The sequence below is a fragment of the Lemur catta genome, chromosome 4 (genome assembly GCF_020740605.2).
Source record: "Lemur catta isolate mLemCat1 chromosome 4, mLemCat1.pri, whole genome shotgun sequence".
In the NCBI taxonomy this organism is placed as follows: domain Eukaryota; kingdom Metazoa; phylum Chordata; class Mammalia; order Primates; family Lemuridae; genus Lemur; species Lemur catta.
In genome coordinates, this window is record NC_059131.1 from 24,427,597 (window position 1) to 24,450,182 (window position 22,586).

Here is a 22,586-nt window from a genome sequence, read left to right on the forward strand (position 1 = left end):
ATCAAGGATGTGAACGATCATTTATACTGTCACTGATACTCTGTGTTCTGTGAGTGGTGTATACTTCAAAGGTTTATTTGCTGCTTTGCTTGTTTTTAATGCCTTGAGGGGAAAGGGTAGTGGCTTTTCTGATAGAATTTTATGAGCTTATATTTTAAAAACACCTTTACTAGTTAATGTAGTAATCAAGTTTCCCATAGTCAACTAGGCTCTGCTAGAATAAATACATAGGAAGCTATTGTAAAAATAACTCATTAAATTTCCCAAATAATATTATCTACTGACTTCAAAAAAAGGTAAGTAAATGCTGACATATAATAAGCCTTATCTTCACTAGGAAATGTTTTCCTTTTGATCCTACTATTTCTTTGGGCCTAAGAATCTGGAAACAGAGTTCTAATGAAAATATTTCATTAAAATTAATCTGAGTAATTGCGATGACAGTAGTGAGCTGTGTATTTTATATAGCATAAAATAAAAACAATAAATTCTATCTGGATTATAGTCAGTAATTTGAAATCTATAGCATATGGTAGGGAAGGGATGTGACTACTAAGCCTAGTGATAAAATACTGATCATTTTTTAAAAGTGTAAACTTGTTCAAAGACTTCAAATCTGATAGAATTCAATAATTTTTATTATCTGAAAGTGAGTGGATCTTGTTCTCATATCATCTTGTTTGTGTTTTATCACACAGAGAGTTAAACTGAGTCTGTAGAATGTGTTTTCCTCTAGGATGCCCTTGAGCTGGGACTAGAACCCAGACTTGAAATTCTACCCTGAGGCTTAGCTGGCGCTCATTATTTCATTCAAAGTCATATATTTGCAACAGTTTAAGTAGTTAGATTTTCAGTGATGAAAGGTTATTTTATAGGCTCCAGGTTGCTGCAGGATTTTCCTAGTTATCTTCTGCTGTGTACTGTTCAGAACAGATTGGGAGCATGGTTGAGTCGAATAACCACCTAAGGGTTAAATATTATGTGTGGCCCCAGACCCCTGGTCAAGTGTCAGGGAAAATTTTTATTGATTTAAGTAGGTGTTATAGCTCAGTAAAGAATGGCCCTATGTTTGGCAAGAAAAGCAGATATGGAAACTCTACTGACAGCCAAATTTACAAGAATAGAATAATTGGTTAACGTAAAAGAAAATGGTTTTGACAGATTTACACTCTTGGGGTATATTAGAACTCTACCAAAATTCAGGATTCAAGTGCATTTTTATCTCGAAATGGAAGACTCTGACACTTAAAGTGGAAAGCGGTTTTCCATAAAAGAAATGCTATTGACACATTTGGTCATGCCCTCGCCTGTTGTCTGCGGGTTGTGTCGTACGTAGTACATCTGATGTGTCTGATCAACACTCTTTTCACTTTCTCCACTGTTTAAATTTAGACGTAGATCAACCCAGAGAAGAAAAGAAAGAATGCTACTATAATCTAAACGACGCCAGTCTCTGTGACAACGTGCTGGCCCCCAATGTCACCAAACAAGAATGCTGCTGCACCTCAGGCGCCGGGTGGGGAGACAACTGCGAGATCTTCCCCTGCCCGGTCTTGGGGACCGGTAAGAATCAGCTAAGTGGTGTATTCACACTTGTGTTTGGTCAGGTGGTGTCCGTGGGCCTTGAAATGATGGCATTCACTGCCGTAGTCGACTGGAGGTGAAATTAACCTGATGAGTTTCATTCAGGGCTAGAGCTGTCACCCTCATCCCGCCTCAGTGTGAATCCTTAAACGTCTATCTGTCACAGAGGGTACCATTACCATCAGGTTCTATATGATATTTTGGCAGAAATATAATTTACTTTTATTCCACTTTAAAATCAATCTTTTTTTTTTTTGCGAACAATGACACAGCGTCATTTATAATTGGAACTTGTAAATTTAGGCTAAGATTTTGCTTAACGGGCTCTTACAAAACCTTTAAAACATTAGACACCATAGTAGTGGAGAAATAATAGTCATAACATCAAGTAAAACATGGGTAAATAAAATGTGGGTGACTTAGAAGGGTTTTTAAAAAAAATTATAAGTAAACCTATGAAATCATTAGATTTATTTGCATTTAATCCATAATTTTTTTGAGCTTGTACTGAATTAATTTGCCAGAATTGCCTTAAATTTACTGAGTCTGAGAAAGCAAAATTGAACTTAAAACATGTATTCATGGAAGATGTTGATTCTTTTTTTTTTTTCTATTTTCAATTTCTTTCTTTTCTGGTTTCGTCTCTTCTAAAATCAGCTGAGTTCACTGAAATGTGTCCTAGAGGGAAAGGTTTTGTCCCTGCTGGAGAAGCTTCTGACGAAACTGGTGATGAGAACTATAAAGGTAAGAATCAAGTGGAAATGAATTTGTAACACGTGTACCTGACAAACATTCAAGTAAAAGCAGGCTTGGGTTACACAGAGTTAGAGGCCTGGAAACTGATTACAAAGAACTAATTCTGCCATTGCAATAAGGTCTCTGTGGACTCTGGGAGTCAGAACACTTAAGGCTGTGTGACATTGGGGGGTCACTTAACATTCTGACCTTCCATTTCTTCTTCACTGAGATAGGAAAAATGGCTCAAAGGTTATAATGAGGATTAAATGAGATAATATGTGTGACAGTACTTAACACAAAATTCTGTACTTAGTAGATGCTTATTAAATTTATTTTATTCTAGAGGTATAATATTATAGAAATCACATAAGTTATGACCATATACATTTAACTAATAATCATGTTTGTCTTTACGGTCATCAGCAAAGCTAAGGTTCTTGCTTTTTTAAAGAACTTATCCTACTGTTGCTAGGACCTTCTACTAATGGCCACAGATTCATAATAAGGAATGGAAGAGAAGAAGACAAACATAGAAATGTTTTATATATTTAATGCTGCTATTATATAAGTCCACAATAAATGTGTAGCCTTTTAGTTTTGGCAAATATTGACATATATTAATATTTCCCCATTAACCACTTACTTTTGGCATCTTTGTGATGGAGATATTACCTTTTATGCATGAAGTGATTTTTTTCCTTTATAGTTGAATATTAAAAATTGCTAAGTAGCTGGAAAACAGACTGTAAAAACATTTTTATTGTCCATTTATGGAAAATTAGTGCTTGAATAATATGGTATAATTCAGTAGCTGGATAAGAAATTCCATTTGTGTTTTTTTAAATACATGTACGACCAATTAAATAACAAGAAGACTTGGTTTGTAATATGTGGTGAACGGTTTCCAAATTCATAAATATCACATACAATACCATATTTTTACAGCAATGTAATTGAATCCCACTTCATATTATGGAACAGAGCCCTGATTTTACCATAAAGTCATCCTCTCTTTTATATAAAAATAAATTCCTCCTCATCCTATTTTAGCAGTGCTGTAAATGGTTGGAAGAAGATTGGATTCAGATCCAACCAGCCATATATTCTAGGCTTAGCTGTGCCATTTTCCATCTGTGTAACTTTGAGCAAGTCATCTATGGAGTCTTCAATTTTTAAAATGAGGACTAGATGACATTTGCTCTAAAATGCTAGAACTAATGCTAATAGTAACAATAAAAGCAACGCTTTTGAGCATCTACTTGTGCCAGAGGGTATACTGAGCCCTCTACATGGGTTATCTCATTTAATCCTTTCCATCTGATTAGGTTGATGTTCCTATTATCCCCAATTTATCACTGAATAAACCTGAGATGGCAAGAGCTCTTAATTCTGTGGGGGAATGGGTCTGCTAACGCCCTCAGCAACTTGTACTTCTCACCAAGAAAGAAGACTTGTCATCAAGTTCCACCAGACTCTTCTCAGGAGCTTTCTACATCTCAACTAGTGAATGAGCCAGAATAGATACTACAGAAAGACACATTTCTTAAAAGGTATATTCTTTAGGGAATATTGTTGGTACCACTATGGAATCCATAGACTATTTCATCAAATATGAGGTAGCGTCTCAGAAACCACGTTTACACATATACCTTCTCTGATGATGTTTTGGTCGTTGCTCCTTAAATACCACAGACAAACCACATCTGATTATGTTTCTATGCCTGTCAATTAGGCCTAACTTTAAGAATTTTATATTGCTGTGTATGTAAGATTCTTTGAAATATAAATAATATTATAGGCTGAGCACGGTGGTTCACGCCTATAGTCTTAGCACTTTGAGAGGCCCAGGTGGGAGGATTGCTTGAGGCCAGAGTTTGAGATCAGCCTGAGCAAGAACGAGACCCCCGTCTCTACTAAAAATGGAAAAAATTAGCCAGACATGGTGGTGCGTGCCTGTAGTTCCAGCTACTTAGGAGGCTGAGGCCGTAGGAGCTCTTGAGCCTACAAGTTTGAGGTTTCAGTGAGCTATGATAGGGCCACTGCATTCCAGCCTGGGAGACAGAGCAAGACCCTGTCTCAAAAAAAAAAAAAAAAAAAAAAAATTATAATATTGGTTAGACTCTTCTTTCTAACCGAAAGATCAAAGCTAGCTCCTTTTTGTATTTCCTCATTTTTTTCCCCACAGATGCAGATGAATGCTTACTTTTTGGACAAGAAATTTGCAAGAATGGTTTCTGTTTGAACACTCAGCCTGGTTATGAATGCTACTGTAAGCAAGGGACATACTATGATCCCGTCAAATTGCAGTGTTTTGGTAAGTTTTAAGAGGATATAGTATGGTGTGCTGAGAACATATGCAGATGGAAAAAATAAGTAATGCTATGTAGTAAAAGCAATTTCTTTGATTCTAAATGACTTGTTGAAAAGATGTGTAAATGTTTTATGACTCTTTTTCTTAAGCAAGATTTAAGAAAATAAAAAACCTTCATACTACTGTTTGAATGGATTTCAAACAAAGAGTTAATATTCAATGTGGAATTATAATTCAGGTCACTGCTATAACTGAAGTGTTCTTTTGGTCTGTGGAACCTCCTGTTTCATCACTCATACCATGCAAGTGAAAGTCATTTTAAATACTGGCCCAGACTTTAATGCTTAAGCAGAAAACCATATATACCAGGCAGAAAAACATAGCAAAAGGAAATAATTTTAAAAGTATCATAAAGAGGCATTTTATCTTAAATTTCTAGGCATATCCTGTTCATAGATGTTTTCTTTCCTTTTTTAATGTCAGCAGCAGCAACGTTGTTTTTCCAGTCAGTACAACTTACATTTTTATAGTCAGAGCTGCTCTCTTTTGGATGATAATGTGTAGTTAATTAAAATGTGGCAGGGCTTGGAATCTGGACCAAATTTAGCAATGTGTAAATTTGGGGAGTGTATGAGATATAACTAATTGCTGATTTTCTTTGGTAATTTTTTTTTCTCTTAAGATATGGATGAATGTCAAGACCCCAATAGTTGTATTGATGGCCAGTGTGTTAATACAGAAGGCTCTTACAACTGCTTCTGTACCCATCCAATGGTCCTGGATGCTTCAGAGAAAAGATGTATACGACCAGCCGAATCAAATGGTATGTTTCCATGTGAGATGCAAACCTGTGTCCAAATAAATATCATAACCTTTTCCTTTTGACTCAAATATGAGCTATTAGAAAATAGAAAAATGGATTCCTTGGATACTTTGAAATAATTAAAATGAGATGGTAAGGAAATAATAAGATGTCTATCATCAGTATATAGGAGATTTAATATCCTGAACATACTCATTCAATGGACAATGGACTACAGAGTGGCCAAGCAGATGACAGAGTTGTTCCACCCCTGAGGGTTCATCATACCTAACCTTCAAAGGCAGCCGAGGAAGATGAAAGTTCAGGGAAAGACAGGTGTGGAGGACACGGATCAGGCACAGGAGAGCAGAGGGAGGAGTTTAAAAGGTGATGGAGAGCCCTGAAGTCCATTGATAGAAATACCTGTTCATCCTCAATGAGGCAACCTGCCACTGATAATTGGCATAATCAATCAATTGTGGCATTCAGGAGACTGCTTTGGATGAAGTCAATTGACAGGTAGAAAGGTTGCAATTGAGAACTCTAAGATGAAGTGTCACTAGTCCAGGCCTTTGGTGGATGAAATGAGTGAGAAAGCATGCATCCAAAAACTGTTACGTAGAAAGAAATGGTAGGATCTGACAGAGCGGAGTACATAAGAAAAAGCAGAGATTAGAAGAGAGAGAGAAGTCCATCAGGCTTACGAAGGGCAGGCAAGATAGTGGAGCATTTTATATGACAGTGGGAAGCTATACAGGGAAGGATTGAGTTGGAATGCGATGGGCAGGTGGAATTTCAGCTGATGGAATGATACCCAGTTGGAGATGACAAAGATTTGATCCATGGAAAGACTAGTCTGGATTCAGACTTTTACTTGGAAGTCACTCTTAGAAATAGGGATGGAAACTTTGAGACTTTCTGGCTTCCACTACCATGTTTATGAAATAGGAATAACCATGCAATTGTCATGGAACCGAACCATGTCTTCCCTTTCAGAACAAATCGAAGAGACTGATGTCTACCAAGATCTGTGCTGGGAACATCTGAGCGATGAGTATGTGTGCAGCCGGCCTCTTGTGGGCAAGCAGACGACGTACACCGAGTGCTGCTGTTTGTACGGAGAGGCCTGGGGCATGCAGTGTGCCCTCTGCCCCATGAAAGATTCAGGTGAGCTTATGTTCCGTTGCTTCTGCAGGAGGCCTTTGGGAACAGGTTCTTCTCACATCCTTTGGAGCCTGACATTTCTCTTACATATCTTCACTTTCACTCCAGATATCTTATTTTCATCGTGTGTGTGTGTGTGTGTGTGTGTGTGTGTGTGTGTGTGTGGCATGTGTGTGTATGGAAAGAGCAGGATGGCATAAACATCTGGCTCCTGGTTTTCTTAAAATCCAGACTCCATCATTAATTTTTGAAACCCTCATTCCATTTCCCCAAAGAATGATAAATGACCTGAAGAAACATAATATTAATATAACTTAGCAATCGGCATAGATCTTTAGAATTTATATTTCCTGACACTGTTTTTTCTTATAATTCTTCTCATTCCTGACAGTTTCTACTTAGAGCGAAAAGTATTAGAGACTATAGAAAATCATTATAGGTCAAAGTCCAAATTTTCATGTCAATCCCTATAGGTGAGAGATACAAGAAAGGGGTTAGAACAAAAAGGGAAGAGTTTAAAAAGTATATGAAAAAGTATTTGAGTAAATATCCTTTCCTTTCACATTTTATATCCAGGGTTAAACCTTTGGTCAAATGGAAAAAAATGAGACAGCCTAAGCTCCCAGTTTTATCCGTAGCTTGGTTTTGGAGGAGGCCCGGAAGGTGCTGACTCCGTGCTTCCTGGCTGGGCTGTCTGGTGGCTGTTGGTTTGTGCATTGATTGCTTATTTCTCTTCTTGCCACTGGAGCTACTTCTCATTAGAGGAAAGCACTTGAAAGTGTGGTATGTCCTGTTGTAAAGCTGGAAAAATAGTGCATAGGTAGAAAGTGAAGGAGTTTTCAGTGACTATGTTCTCAGAATGGTCAAGAGGGGAAGAATTGCTTGAAAAGAGAAGATGCATTAATTTTTAGCTAATTAGAATATCTCTTTCAGGCTATTTAATAAATTAGCTTTCCGGCATAGAAATAACTTAAAACCAATGTACAATGAAAAAGAAAATAATTTTAAATGCCCTAAGAAGAAAACAAATAGCAAAGGATAAAGAGCCAAGTATGTAAAGCCCGAGATGGCAACTGATAGCAGCCCAGAGCTGTGCTGGGCCAGGGGGCTGAGCGTGGAATCTGGCACTGCCCGCAGCAGCTGCATGGTGAGGGCCAAATAGCCTCACCCTGTACGGCTCGTTGGTAAAATGGAGCTATCTATATCTATCTTGTAGGGTTGTCTATCTTGAAGAGTTGTCTCCAGGGCGGAAGGTTGTAGGTAGAGCAAGGTGTGACTGTTAGCATTACCATTATAATGTATCTGCCCTGGAGGCAGATACCACAGGGAGAGGAAAGTGAAATCAGTAAGAAGTACAATGAGGTTTGAGTCCTCTTCTCCAATAGCTGTATCCCTCTCAAATCTTTTTCGCTTATGTAGTTTATATGGTTTAACTTTTTTCCAAAAACAATATGTATTCCTTGTAAAGAATTAAAATAATCAAAGAGGTTATGTCCCCCTCCACCTGCCCCACCACAGTTGAACTCTGCTCCTTAAAGATGCTCACTTTGATAGTTGGGTTTTACCATCCTAGTCTTTTTGCTATGCATTAATTGTTGCTATATACTTATATTGGTGATTGCTATTTATACTTAACATTTATATTTAACAGAATATTTAGAACTGAAATCCATATCATCGATCTAAGCCACACTCTTTCGTTTTGCACTTCAGCGTCTCTGACATTAGAGTCATCTGATAATTGATGGCATCTAACAATGGCCACAAGGCATTTTTTCACATTTTAACATGTTATATCAGGATGCACTTTATGACCTATGATATCTTAGAATTGATGGAAGGTGGTAACCTATAAAGGGCTGCATGGAATCTGTTTTATAGATGTTCTATGATTTTTTTAGCCACCTCTAATTCTGGGCACCCTTCCCTGCCCCATCCTGCCCCAACCCTGCTTTTCCTGTTATAAACAATGCTGCAGGAACCTCCCTGTCTGCACCTGCAGGAGTGCCCCAGTAAGAAAATGTCTACAAATAAAAATAGATGGTTGAGAAATGTGTACACTTTAAATTTATTACATTACTCCCCAAAAACATTAAAAATTTACACTCACATTGACTAGGTTTTAAAAAAATTCAAGTATTTTGCTACAAGAAATGAATTTTAGAATAATGTATCAATATTCTAAAAATGAATTTTATTTTAAATATGAAATCTAGTGTAAAAATAGGGATTTTAGAATAATGTACCAATTATTTTCAACTGAGGTTTTAGGAAACACATTTTTAAATATGAGCAAATATATATGAGGAAATATATACTATATATTTAATAATATTTTTAGGAGAGTATTGGGTATCGGGGAAAATGGTACCATGTGCCAAATTAAAAAACAAAGATTAGCATTATTGCTACACTATTTCTAGTTTGTTTATATGTAGTAATTATGATAAATTCTCCAAAAAGAATCTCTAATGTACATGGTCAGCCAAATCCTCAAAATCAGTGATTTTTAATTTTTTATTTTTTTAAACAGTGGTGGGTTTTTGTCAACTGAATTATTATCTTAACCTCCGGTCTATAAATTCATTAACAGCAAAGATGTGGGGAGGACTGGCTGGCGAAAACAACTGCTTAGGCTCTTGAGGTGTCTGTGAAGGACCCCAGGGTGCCAGGGAACACATGCTGACAACCACTGTTCTAAGTGTATCACTCGGAGTATAGGAGTTAGTTAGGCAGCCCAGAGGAATATTTCTTTTATACCACCTAGATGGTGTAGGCTGGATGGGCCTAGAACTAGGCTTAGGGATTGTCTATTCTGAATTCAGAGAGAAATATAATACATGGTGAAGTTAAAACAGTTTTTCCCGAGGTCCAACGACTAGTTGGCAGGCTCTTAATTAGCTCCTGATCTTCTAGTCTTACCTATACTAAGCCATCTCCCGTTGAGCACATTTTTTGCTGGAGTAGAGTAACGAAGAGAAGCCAGGGCATAAGGGTTAGCACCTGGGCTCCAGAACCAGGTTGTCTGGCTTTTTGAATCCTGGTTTGGCAACTTCTTACCTGCATGACCTTGTTGTTTTGTCTCTCTGTACCTCAGTTTCCTCACGTGAAAATAATATCACCTGCCTCCCAGGGCAGTTGTGAGAATTAAATAAGTTACTATGTGAATACTTTATAAAATAATGTTTAACATACATAAGCTTTCAGAAGATATTAACTATTGGTGCTACTGCTAGGTGTCTCGGATCCAAATGCATTTTCAAATGTAATTAAAATCCAAAGGATTTTATAGAATACACAATTACCTAATAGCATCTGAACATGAATTAAGGATAGACAAATGCAGAAAATAATTGTTCTTAATATGAAACTTTCTGTTCTAGATCACTGCTTTATAAACATTAATGAGTATGTCAGTTACCTGAGGAAGCTTACCAGAAAGCAGATTCTGGTTCCTAGGTTGTAGAAGATGGGGGGGAGGAAGTTCTGCATTTCTAATAAGCCCCAAGGCGATGCTGCTGTTGCTGCTTGTCCTGAGACCGCACTAGCAAGGCTCTAGAGACATCTAACAGCATCCCACTTTATTTCGTTAAAACCTACTTTAGTGCCGGTAGTTATGAATTTTTCATAAAGGAAGCAAAGAATGTGTGAATTTTAAAACTGGTTTGCTCATAATTGCTGCCATTGAACCTTTAAAATATACTGTTCCTGGATATCTTGATAGTTGAGAAAGGACCACATTGTCTATCTGTTCGTCTAAGCACTGGACTAATCCCAGCCTGTCAGACACCCAAGCTCCCAGTTTCCCTAGGAGTGCAGCACGGCTTTGGGGAACAATTCGTTACTGATGGAAACAGTGCTGGAGGAATTTGGGGAATAAATCGCAGCACTTGTCATCAGCTTTGAGCATTAAAGTGCAGTGTAAAGTAAAGCTTTGGCTCCGGAGCAAACTTTCACACTTCTGGTCCAATAGGTCATGGGCACTAATTCTTGCTAAAGCAGCAACTACATCCGAGAACACTGGTAGGTGGAGGAGGTGGGAGTGGCTGCTTAAATAGCGCTCTCTGAAGTTAGATGGCATCTCGCAGATTGGTCCCACATGCAGGGGAAATGAGTGGAGGGTGATGGATTGTGGCAGGGTAACTTTACATAAGGAGAGTTGCATAATCATATAATTCATACATTTTCTGGGGCTTAGGATCCCATTTCAATCCTAAGCTAGACTGTCAGGCCCAACAGCAGGCTAAATTAGGAGAAAGTTCCAGACTGTTGGCAGCAGCACCGCAGATGTGACAGCAGCAGTTTGTCAAAGTGATCATGGACTGACAGCCTCCCCATCAAGCCCTCTGGAGGCTTTTCCTTGCCCTGTTCCTGCCTCCTCCTTTTCTTCCGCTTTCACAATGCCCTCTGATCCTGCCCACTCTTAATAAATGTTTTTGGTGGCTTAACTGCCTTGGGAGGATCCTCAGATTTGAGCTCTTTATCATACCGTCTTGCCAGCCTCTGAGAGACAAGCTGTTTGGAAAACCAAGTCAGGAAAAATGAGCCACTGTATCCATACCATAAATAAGAGAGGGTGGTCATTGTTTGAGCTTTCTGGGAATTTTTAGTGCCATGCTAGAAGGAAATAATAGAGTTATCAAAACTTTGAGATCTTTGGATATGGGGTTGATGGAATATAAATTTTCTGTGGCTTGGCTTTTCTGGGTCTCAGCTGTGTAATAAAAAATAATGATAGCCAACATATATACAGCACCATGCCAGGCACTGTTCGAGATGTTTTCCATCTATTAAGATATTTAATTTTCCAAGCCATCTCAGGTATACAATTACAGCAGTCCCCACCTTATCCAGGGTTTTCACTTCCCAAGGTTTCAGTTACCCACGGTCAACTGAGGCCCAAAATATTAAGGGGAAAATTCCAAAAGTATACAATTTATAAGTTTTAAATTGTATGCCATTCTGAGTAGTGTGAAAAAATCTGGCATGGTCCTATCTGGGATGTGAATCATCCCTTTGTCTGGCATATCTATGTATGCTAATGTGTATGCTACCCACTCATCAGTCACTTAGTACCTGGCTTGGTTATCAGATCCAACAACATAGTATATAGAAGGTTCAGTACTATCCACAGTTTGGGGCATCCACTGGGGGTCTTAGAATGTATCTACAGTGGATAAGGGAGGATTGTTCTACCTCCTTTCTCTGGTAGAGGATCTGAGACACAGAAAGGTTAAGTTACCTGCCGACGATCATATACCGGTACGCGGCAGATTCAAATCCAGACATCCTGGCTCCAGGATCTGTGTTCTAACCACTTCAGTGTTACTCAAGTCCCGTTTCTCCCCAAGATCTCAAAACATCTTAATAAATAGTATCCTTCAGAATATAAAAGTAACAAAGTGAAGAATTAAAGCTAAGATTTTAAGAATTTTCTCACATTGTATATTAAAACTACACTTTTAGGGCTAACAGTGAGCACAGAAAAATTAGAAGCAGTGTGTCATCAAGTCTGTGTCCCTAAACACGTTGGCAGGGATAATAGATAACAATATATATTCAGTGAACTAATATATTAAAGCAAGTCAATAATTCTTGGTAAATAAAACTACTGGTGATGCCTAGCACTTAATTTAAAATGAATTTTAATGCTTTTATTTATTGCTCCTCTTAAAGTATAAACTTAAAATTATGAATTACAAGATCTATAGGGAGCCATTATTTCATGGAAATAAAAATTGATTTACAAATGAAAAAAAATTATACATATTTGAACACTGGAATTTAAAAAGCCCAGTGATCCCAGTGTCTTGTTATATTTGTTGAAACAATTAGACTTCTGATAAGTAAATTGTTAAAGTGATTAGACTTATTGCAAATAAATTGAACATAGACAGTAAATGGTACTAGTGTGTTGAGAGAGTGCCATCTATTGGTCGTTTAATGTACTGCAACACAGGTATTTTGACCTTAGAAATACTCTTGATGAAAGAGTTCAGGTGTAGAAAGATGAGAGAAGTTTACAAAAAAGTCCCAAAGGAAACTGAAGTGCCACAAAAGAAATTGGAAAATGTCACAATGTTTAATAAAAAACTAATATTGATCAAAAGATGGAGGCATGAGTCCTCTCACTGTTGCTAGGAGAGCAGTTTGAAGGTACAGATATACAGATACATCTGAATAAAAATTCTAGTTCTGGGAATTTATCCTGTAGATATCCTTGTGTTTGCTAGGAAGAAAAATACAATAATTACAGCATGATAAGGAAAATTGGGAATCACTTCTGTTCGTAGGGAATTGGTTGATAAATTACAGTGCGTTCATACAGTGGAAAATACTATATAGCCATTTAGAAAATGAGACATTTCTAGATCCTAATCAAGACTAATGTCTAATCTATATTTGTAAGCAAGTCATAGAACAACATATTTACTATGCATAAAAAATTAAAGGGAAGAACATATCCAGCCAGGTTGAGGACTATCTGTTCATGTATTTATTTCCTTTTTACTGTTTGAATTCTTTTTTTAACAGTACAGTTGGCCCTCTGTGTCTGCAGGTTCTGCATCTGCTGATTCAACCAACTGCGGAGCAAAAATATTTGGGGAAAAAAGAGAGGCACTGCTTCTCAGACTTTCGACTAAGATCAAGCGTAGTATCTGTTCTTACCAGTTTAGTATCTGATATATCCTCTATCCAAAGACAATATAGTAAATGGATTTTTGGAGCAGGGAGAGGGAATAGGAACTTGTTCTATCCATCCATACATCGACCTGGTATTGCAGTACTTCCAGGAACAATGCACCTCCCCCACAAAAAAAGAAGAAAAAATCACAATAAAAAATAACAGTACAATCAAAAGTAATACAAATAAAAAACCAATGCAGTATAGCAACTATTTACATAGCATTTACATTGTTTTTGATATTATAAGTAGCCCAGAGATAGATGATTTAAAGTATACAGGAGGATATGTATAGGTTATGTGGAAGTATGACACCGTTTTATATAAAGGACTTGAGCATTCAGGGATTTTGGTATGCACAGGGGCTCCTGGAATCAATCCCCCTGGGATACCAAGGGATGACTGTACATGCTTATCCTATTCAAAATAAACATCGTTTTCTAATTGCCAAGTGGAAGCTACAACTGCTAAAATGGTGTAGGGAAAGAAAGGATCCTGAGCTTTATGTAAGAAGTCAACAGACATGGCCCCACTCCCAACTCTGCTCCTGATTAATGATACTACCTGGAACAAATAGCTGTCTACACTTTGGTTCCCTCATCATGTAAGTTAAGAGAAAGGTCAAACTAGAATTTAAACTCTCTGAGGGCAGGAATTCTGTGTAGTCTGTTCGTCACTGTATCCCCATGTAAATGTAGAATGAATGACTAATGAAAGAACAAATGGATTTTGTTTAATGTCTGTTGAATTAAAGAACAAAAGTACAAAGGCATGCTATGAGTAGGCACTTAGGGAGGATCTGTTGAACAAAGCAATGTTAATATTATCTAAATTCCATTGTGTTAGGTAGATTATACTCTAAGACTAGGGGAGAGGAAGGTAAGAGTTATTCATACTCCTCTTAATAATGCTAAGAAGAATGATTATTAATGCATATAAATTATGTACATTTTGTGGTTTACAAGAAGAAATAAGTAAATTATCTGAAATGAAGCCTACATTATTTGCAATTTACCTGTTTTCAGTTTTTATTGAAATATTTATATATAACACCTATGTACTAGGCAAAACATTTTGGAACAGATGCATAATTTGTATTTAATGAAATATAAAATGAAATTCAGAATTAGAATATTTTATTCCTAAATATTAAGGCATTTAAATGTGCAAACGATACAAAATTATTTAATAAATTCACCATTTGCTATGACACGAAAGTTTTGAAAACTTTCGAACAGCTAATCTACCCCAATTTTTTCATATAATTTTGCAAAAGTAAAAGAATTTGTAATCTGTATGAAAACAGTTGAGCTAGCGATTTCTTCCATATCCATGCATGGCTCTTACATGTTCCCAAAGATGTCAGTGTAAGAATTTTCATAATACTCTTGGAGATGTGAAGGAAGACAGGGATTTGACTCCTGGACTAAACTTGAAAAAATATCGTAACTGGGCAATAGTTGCAAAAGGCCTTTCAGCAGTCATGGTTTAAAGGCTTTTCCAAGAAATATGTTTCCAAAGAATATTAATAATAACTTTGGAACATACTACATATGAGACATAATGAGTGGTCACTGCCTTTGCTTTGGGCAATCCAGGGATCTTGTTCTGCTTTGGCCTTGATTCTGTGTCATTGCACTGGACAAGTTTCTTCAATCTTCTTTATCCAAAGTTGAGAGGTTATGATGATTAATACTGTGTGTATGAAAACATTTAATTTTTTGATCATAGATCCTGAGCATTATTATTAAAGAGTAGCTGTTAATCCATTGTAATGGAAAATTAAAATCAAACTAGAAAGGTATAGAAGGCCTCTAAAATTAAGTGGCCTGAATTCCTGGTATCTGTGGAACTAGGTTGAATTGGATATTAAATGGAATGGCCCATAAGCCATTCATATTGTTCTTCACTGAAAGGATTCTTTATTTAGAAAGCTTCCTCTCATCCCTCCCAAAGAAAGGGTAAAAATATTTTTCTTACTATAAAAGGATTGTTGCAAAATAAAATTAGTAATGAATTATGACACAGCTCTTTGATGTAGTGTGATCCTTATGTTACTGTCCTCATTTGTAACATGGTAGTGTCAGCAGTCTGCCACAGAGGGTCGTTTGAGGTTTAGATGTGATATGGCATGTAAGTTTCTTGGCATATAGTAAATGCTCCATAGGTATTAGCATTATTATGAATCAAATCCTGTTCTAGGAAATGAGTTGAGCTAATGCTTATCCCGCACTGACAGTGCTAGAAGTCTCTTTGAAAATAGGCAAGAATCAAAAAGACAGTAAGGGGTGGGAGTATGTTCAGGGACTCATGCAGACCCGAATACACCTGTGGATTTGCAAGAAGCTTCACCTGTGTCCTGCCAGGCTTTTAAACTACCGGTATAAGTTGTGACGTCTGAGGAAGGCTTTATGCATAGAAAGGGCCATTCAATGTTGGGTTTTAGTGAGTATTCAGTGTATTCAATTTATAAATGTTAACACCTAGATTTTCCTAAGAATTTAAGTTCAACTTAACATTTTGTCATTCTAAGTCTGATAACTTTCTATAAAATAAGATTAATTTTATTTTTTGATTGTTTATATGTCTCAAGGAACAGATTAAACTTGAGTTATTTCTCTGTATAAATTCTATTAATTAAATTTTTTAAGCACTTTGGTCTCCATTTAGAAGTTTTATGCATTTAATTTCTCTTATGCACTTTATATAGCTGAAAGAGAAACTTGCAATCCTAACAAGCATTTTTAAAAATAATTAGCTCTTCTAAATCTAATAAATCAAATTTAAAATGCAACAAATTGAATTCCTAATTTAATAAACACTGTTTACCAACCTAATAAAATTCTCTTAATTCTCATTCAACTTAAAATCTTAAATCTAAAATCAATTATATTTCAAGTTAAAGTCCAGTCTGTCAGATTCTCCTATTATATGATTCTCTTCAACACTAGACATACATAATAACAAGGAAAAAAATCTTACTCTAATACTTTTAACAGAAAAGTGTTAATATTCTAAACTTAATTATTTCTTTAGCAGAATTACCATCTTAGGCGAGCCAAGGTTACTGGGTAGAGAAATTCAGGACTCTGACTGTCAGAGAATTACAGCCAGGACATGGCCCCTGCATATGCACAGTAATGAGTCTACCCAGCAGTATGTGGGATAAAGAGAATGTTTTGTTGTTTCCATTGTAAACAGGGGACCCCAAGTGCTTCTCATGTATACTGTTCCTATAATCAGTATCTTCCATTGCAGTGACTCTCAAGGGGATAGTAGGACAGAAAAAATAAATATTTTATCAGAATACCCTGTCCTAAAGGGATGTGCTCACCCCATAGAGATTCTCTACCAGACTCATGGCTCTGACTGATGGCTCTCAGCTGCACAGGGCTTTGGGTCTGGTCAGGACTTCTGTTGCTAAACTGGGAAAGAGATATACTGGATTTGCAAACGGGGCTAAGTAAACAGGAATGAATGGCAGACAAGCTAAATACAAAAGGTGGGGGCAGGGGGGATAGTACATAAGAGGAAAAATACTAGAAATGGAGCTAAAATGTAGGCTTTTTAAAAAAAATTACCGTGTCTGGGCAGGTGCATTGGAGGAAAAGATAGCATTGGGCAAAGAAGTCTCATTCCAGTTAGAATCATATTGTAGTCATTGATTAAAAACATATTAGAAGAAAAGTAAACATGGTTTGCCTCAAAGTGAAGATAGCTTAGAGAACAACAACAACAACAACAACAAAAATCCTGATGGAAGGGGAAACTTACTCCTTCATTTCCTGCTAAACTGCTGAAGACAGAATCCTAGAAGAGTATCCTAGAACAAGCTGTAGTTCCCAAACCCCCATTCCCTGGATTCCTGGTGAGTCAGCAAGTGTTTGGAATGCCAGCTAGGAAGGACCAGTGGTCTTGCTGGACTTCACTGTGGCATGAACTCTCTATTTTGAAAACTGGTTGAAGCTATTGTCTCATTGTCCTCAAAAACAATTATGGGCCGGGCGCGGTGGCTCACGCCTGTAATCCTAGCACTCTGGGAGGCCAAGGCGGGTGGATCGCTTGAGGTCAGGAGTTCAAGACCAGCCTGAGCAAGAGCGAGACCCCGTCTCTACTAAAAATAGAAAGAAATTATATGGACAGCTAAAAATATATACAGAAAAATTAGCTGGGCATGGTGGCGCATGCCTGTAGTCCCAGCTACTTGGGAGGCTGAGGCAGGAGGATCACTTGAGAGCAGGAGTTTGAGGTTGCTGTGAGCTAGGCTGATGCCACGGCACTCACTCTAGCCCGGGCAACAGAGTGAGACTCTGTCTCAAAAAAAACAATTATAGAACAGTTCAATGTGAGAGGAGTTTGATTAACAGATTACCTGTTGGTGATACGAGCACTTCTGAAATTTTACTGTTTATACAGCTTGGACTTTGAAGTGTCAGTTTTATTCATATTTATTTTCCTAAGAGCTATAATGCATGGAAGTGCTAGGAAAGTATTTGTCTACTCTCTGTTCTATAAAATATTCTGAATAGAAAATAAATTTTATTATGGTTATAGTCTCACTGGTGTCCTATTAAAGTCTAATTTAGAGCCAAAGTAGAGCAATTAAGGCATGCATGTAAGCAATCTGATCACAAAAGCAACACTGTTATTTTTAATTAACAAGCAGTCTAATTTATCTCAAAAGTAAAAGTCTTGGTGGTTTAAACTTTCTCCTTTGAAATCAGAGATTATGAATAGGCATTCAGTTTTCTACAGTCGCCCTTTCAGTATTATCTTGTACTAAATGGTTTGTTCTGGTGAATGTTTTACTTTCATATATTTTAAATAAAATTTGCTCTTACATTTTTCTCTTTGATAATGGGACCAGCTGAGGTGTACTCTAAGAAGGATGAACTGTGAAGAGTGTGACTGTGCATCACTGTGCATAACTGTTTAAAACCCTGCTCTGAGTTTGAGGTTTTGAATTAAAATAATGTTGTATTTACTTTGACCTCTTCTTTTTTTTTTTTTTTGAGACAGAGTCTCACTCTGTTGCCCGGGCTAGAGTGAGTGCCGTGGCGTCAGCCTAGCTCACAGCAACCTCAAACTCCTGGGCTTAAGCGATGCTCCTGCCTCAGCCTCCCTAGTAGCTGGGACTACAGGCATGTGCCACCATGCCCGGCTAATTTTTTCCTATATAGATTTTTAGTTGGCCAGATAATTTCCTTCTATTTTTAGTAGAGACGGAGTCTCGCTCTTGCTCAGGCTGGTCTCGAACTCCTGACCTCAAGCGATCACACCCGCCTCGGCCTCCCAGAGTGCTAGGATTACAGGCGTGAGCCACCGCGCCCGGCCAACTTTGACCTCTTCTTAATTAGCCTTATAAGACAGCTATAGCTAGAACCAAGCTGCTGGCTGCCCATGCCTTTGAAATGCTGACCTCATGGCCAGAGCAGGCGAGCCTGGCAGAGGAGGGGCCAGGGAAAATTTACTCTCCCTTCATGCAGCAGATTGTGCCCCTTATGATTGGGAGAAAAGCATTTAGAAAGTGCTTAGAGAGCAACCAGGTCCTTGTGTTTATTCAAACCCATAGGGAGCAGAAGCTAGGAGGGTAATTGTTTCGCTCAGCAGCAGTAGCCAGTACCTTAAGAAGGAAGCAGATTACAAAAGATTAGCTCATTGGGCAGGTTTCTGACTAGGGAAGTCTTCTTTATGCTTCCTTCTGAGCTTCAAGTCTCAGTGGCAGACAGAGCTGTTGTGAACAGTTGTACTGGTTGTACACTGCACAACTCTAGAAAATACCATTAATGTGGTAATCTATGAGCCTCTACCAAGAACAGAAAAAAAAGAAAATCATTGCCAAAAGTAAGAGTTACTAAGGCTGTATCTGATTGTGAACAGATCCAGAGGTGAATGTAGGAGGAGAGAGTCATCTCAAATTAAAGTAAGTAGCAACATAAAGATATCATTAAACAGAATCAGAGATCTCAAAAAAAGTTCCAGTTTTCTGCTTTGCAGTGATGTCTTATTTCCTATTGAATGGAATATATATTTTCATGAATCATATTGACTACAGTGTTATTTTAATATTACATTAATTACTTAGGACTTGTTCTTTAATGATAATGGATACAGAGATATATCTTTGTTATTCAGAACCTTGAGATCTATACCTCTGAATATTAATCAAGGGGGTTTCAAACAACTATCAGGACAGCTTTCTCTGCTGTAAAACTTTAGAGGTATAAGCAAGGTTAGAATGTACTTTTAAACACAATTTTCTTTATCCTTATAATTTAATAATTTATTATTTTTAGTAAAAGAAGACCTTGAGAATTTATCCTGACTTGCCCTCTGAAATATCATTAAATTTCTCTAAACTCGTTTTCCCAGCAAAAAAATATATGGGAAGGTTAGATTGTCCATGCTGACAGTTTGTTAAATTACCGGTCAGTTGGTCATTCTGAAAATATCCAGGTGGGCACCACCTGAAGGTAACAGCATCATCTAGTGGTAATTACTTCATATTACAGCCACAACTTTCAGTGACAAATTATCTTCCCCAAATTTTTGCAGCCTAATAGTAAGAATGTTTTCTTTCAGAATCATAGAATATATAAGCTAGAAAGGACATTAGAGATCATCTAGTTTTGTTTCCTCATTTTACCAGTTAAAAATAGAAAGGTTAGATGAATTCCAGACGGAATATATAAAAAGCACATTTTCCCCTGTATTTCTTGTTTCTCTTGACTTTTTAAAATTGAGGTGAAATTCACATAACATAAAACTAAGCATTCTAAGGTGAACAATTCAGTTGCATTTAGTACATTCACAATGTGATGCAACCTCCCCTTTATCTTAAGCCCTTGCTTAGCTTCTGTTTTTAAATAATTCTTACTTAGTTAATAAATAATTTTTTAAATGTATTTCATATGTACAATATTTAGTACAATATTTATTTTTCCTAATTGTTGCCTTCTCAGACTGTCGCTTCAGAATGGTGTTCAAAGAGCCAGAAAAGGGAGATAAAATGGTTTATCTGTCCTTGCAGTTGAGAAAGTATGAAGTAGATCAGTTTAGAAAATTAACATGTTGAACTTCCCTTTTGCCTCTTTGTTTATTGTATTGTTCAGTCTTGTCTCTTATTAAATATTAGAGGCCTCATTCCTAATTTTCTGGATTGCCTGGATGTGAGTTATATTTCCAAAGTCCTAGATCCTTAGGAATGGGGAAAACTTTTCCTGCAGTTCTTAATAAGAAACTCATAAGTTCATCATTTTAAGGTTTTCGTGTGTGGTATAATTTAATACTGTTATGAGAATATAAATTTTTCAATCCAGGTTTTAGAATGCAAAGGGAGGCCCCCTTTTTTGGCGTTTGTGTGCAACAAATCTCCCTGTTCAGTCAGTCCGGCTAAATAAACAGCAATCTGATGGGCAAGGCTGGGAGTGTCTGAACTGAGAAGGGTAACGTTAGGTGAAGGCTGGGGGTGCGGAGAACTTGACTGCTCTATGGCCCACGAGTTTCCTTAGAGCATTAACATTTACCGGAGTCCCACAGAATATAATCCCTGCCAAGACTTTAGACTTCATTACTTCCCTGTCCTCGGCAAGTACAATTTAATTGAACATTAAGCAATTTGATCTCTTTCACCTAATAAATCGAGCAAATTCAATAAACATAAATCCTGCTAATGATAGAGCTGACCCTGGTAGAGCTGAGCTCATCAGCATTCATAGTTATTACTCTCCCTGGAATTTCAGTCACAAATGCTTATTGCCAAACTAAGTACTTACCTGATGCTGCAGGTCTAGGCAGTGCATTTAATAATTTTTTTCCCGGGGGGTTTCTTAAGGGCAGCTGTGGGGTAGAAAGAACACGGTTTGGCAGATAGACCACTTTAGGTTGAAATCCCTCACCTGACTGCGGGCAAGGCAAGCTTTGCTATAAAACTGTAGTTTTCTTATCAGAAACAAAAGGAGCTAATTACAATTATTTCGTAGGGTTGTTCCAAGATTTAAATGAAATGGTGTATGCAAAAGTATGAATACATAGTATCTAGCACATGGGAGCTTAATAGTGCATGTCAGCCAACTTTCCTTTTTTGAACTGTTCTCTAGCAGGGATCCAGAGTAGACAGGGTTGCATGCTACTTTACTTCCCCTAATGCTCTCGTATCTATTATATTAATATATGCCCGCGACTCTCTCTGAGCTACCTTCCCTCCTCTTCTTCACCTGGTGGGCGTCGTTGCTGCAGACACTCGCTCCAAGGGGTACCCTTCCCTGGCTCTTCCTGGCTGACTGTAGCCATTACTTGTGGTCCCGATGAGCTATTTCGCATGCACCAGCGCGCTAGCATTACATCTTTCCTCTCTTCCCCAGCCCACGCTGTCCATAACGTTCTCAGCCTCTCGTGGTAGGAACGAAAGAATCAACCTGCCGGACACTGAATGGAGCGATGAATGAATCACTTTTAATACAACTAAGCAAAGAGCACCATAATCCCATTCCATAGATGGAGAGGCAAAAGCTCAAAAAAACGTGTCCAGACTGAGGAACTAGGAAGTGGAGAAACAGGGACTAGAACCCACATCTTTGGACTCCAGGTCCTTTCTCTGTTTAGTGTGTCAAGTTTTCTGTCACAGTTCTGCACATCGTGATTTCAGAGCGGCAGGGTTGCTGCCTGTTCACTAGAGACTGTGGCGGAGAGTTTATTCTGTGATAAAGAACAGAGTGGACAGTGCTGTGGCAGTGCCAACCCGGGCCTCTCCTTCCCCTTCCTGTACCGGTGCTGGATGGAATGTTCTGGAAATGGTCCACATGTTGATAATTTCAGTTTTTGGAAGTACCTGTTATAATATAATGCTGGCTCGGCAGACACTAGAGTAAAAATAGTCACCTCGTTCTCCCCAACTCCTTCCTCTGTTGCCTGGTTGTGTGTCCGTGTTTAAATCTATAAGAAAAACACCTGGTCTGGAAATGTGAGTAAAATATCACCCATATTTCTTAATGTATAAGAACTGATCCTTGTTCCTTTCATATTTGAAAAATACACAATTCAAACTTTAGAGCACTGAATTTTTAGCCCTGATGTGTGGAAAATGCAATGCAACCTCTTCATCATCTCTCACAGCTGCTGAACTTGATCTGCCTCTGTCAGAACTAAAACTTCACCTCCTGGTTTCCTCACATGCCAGAGTGGCATTGTGACATGTGACTGTCCAGACCAGCCCTGCAGATGTGTGTGTCCTCAAGAATGGAGATTTCCTGCCAGGGTCTAGTAATGTGCTTCCCATTGCTGCTGACAGCAGGGGCCCCACA

The 22,586-nt window shown here is 37.8% G+C and overlaps 1 protein-coding gene and 1 non-coding gene across 10 annotated transcripts in view; both read left to right on the forward strand.

Annotated features, from left to right (window-relative positions):
• Positions 1-22,586, forward strand: part of LTBP1 (latent transforming growth factor beta binding protein 1) — a 379,098-nt gene that overhangs the window by 346,067 nt on the left and 10,445 nt on the right. For all 9 annotated transcript variants that reach the window (XM_045549354.1, XM_045549355.1, XM_045549356.1 and 6 more), the window contains 5 exons: positions 1,393-1,563; positions 2,242-2,328; positions 4,508-4,636; positions 5,316-5,456; positions 6,432-6,602. In XM_045549354.1, the coding sequence (XP_045405310.1) occupies positions 1,393-1,563; positions 2,242-2,328; positions 4,508-4,636; positions 5,316-5,456; positions 6,432-6,602 (699 nt within the window). The remainder of the gene's footprint in view (positions 1-1,392; positions 1,564-2,241; positions 2,329-4,507; positions 4,637-5,315; positions 5,457-6,431; positions 6,603-22,586) is intronic.
• Positions 13,220-13,409, forward strand: LOC123637505. Its single transcript, XR_006734887.1, has one exon. It is a non-coding gene; the product is annotated as a U2 spliceosomal RNA (small nuclear RNA).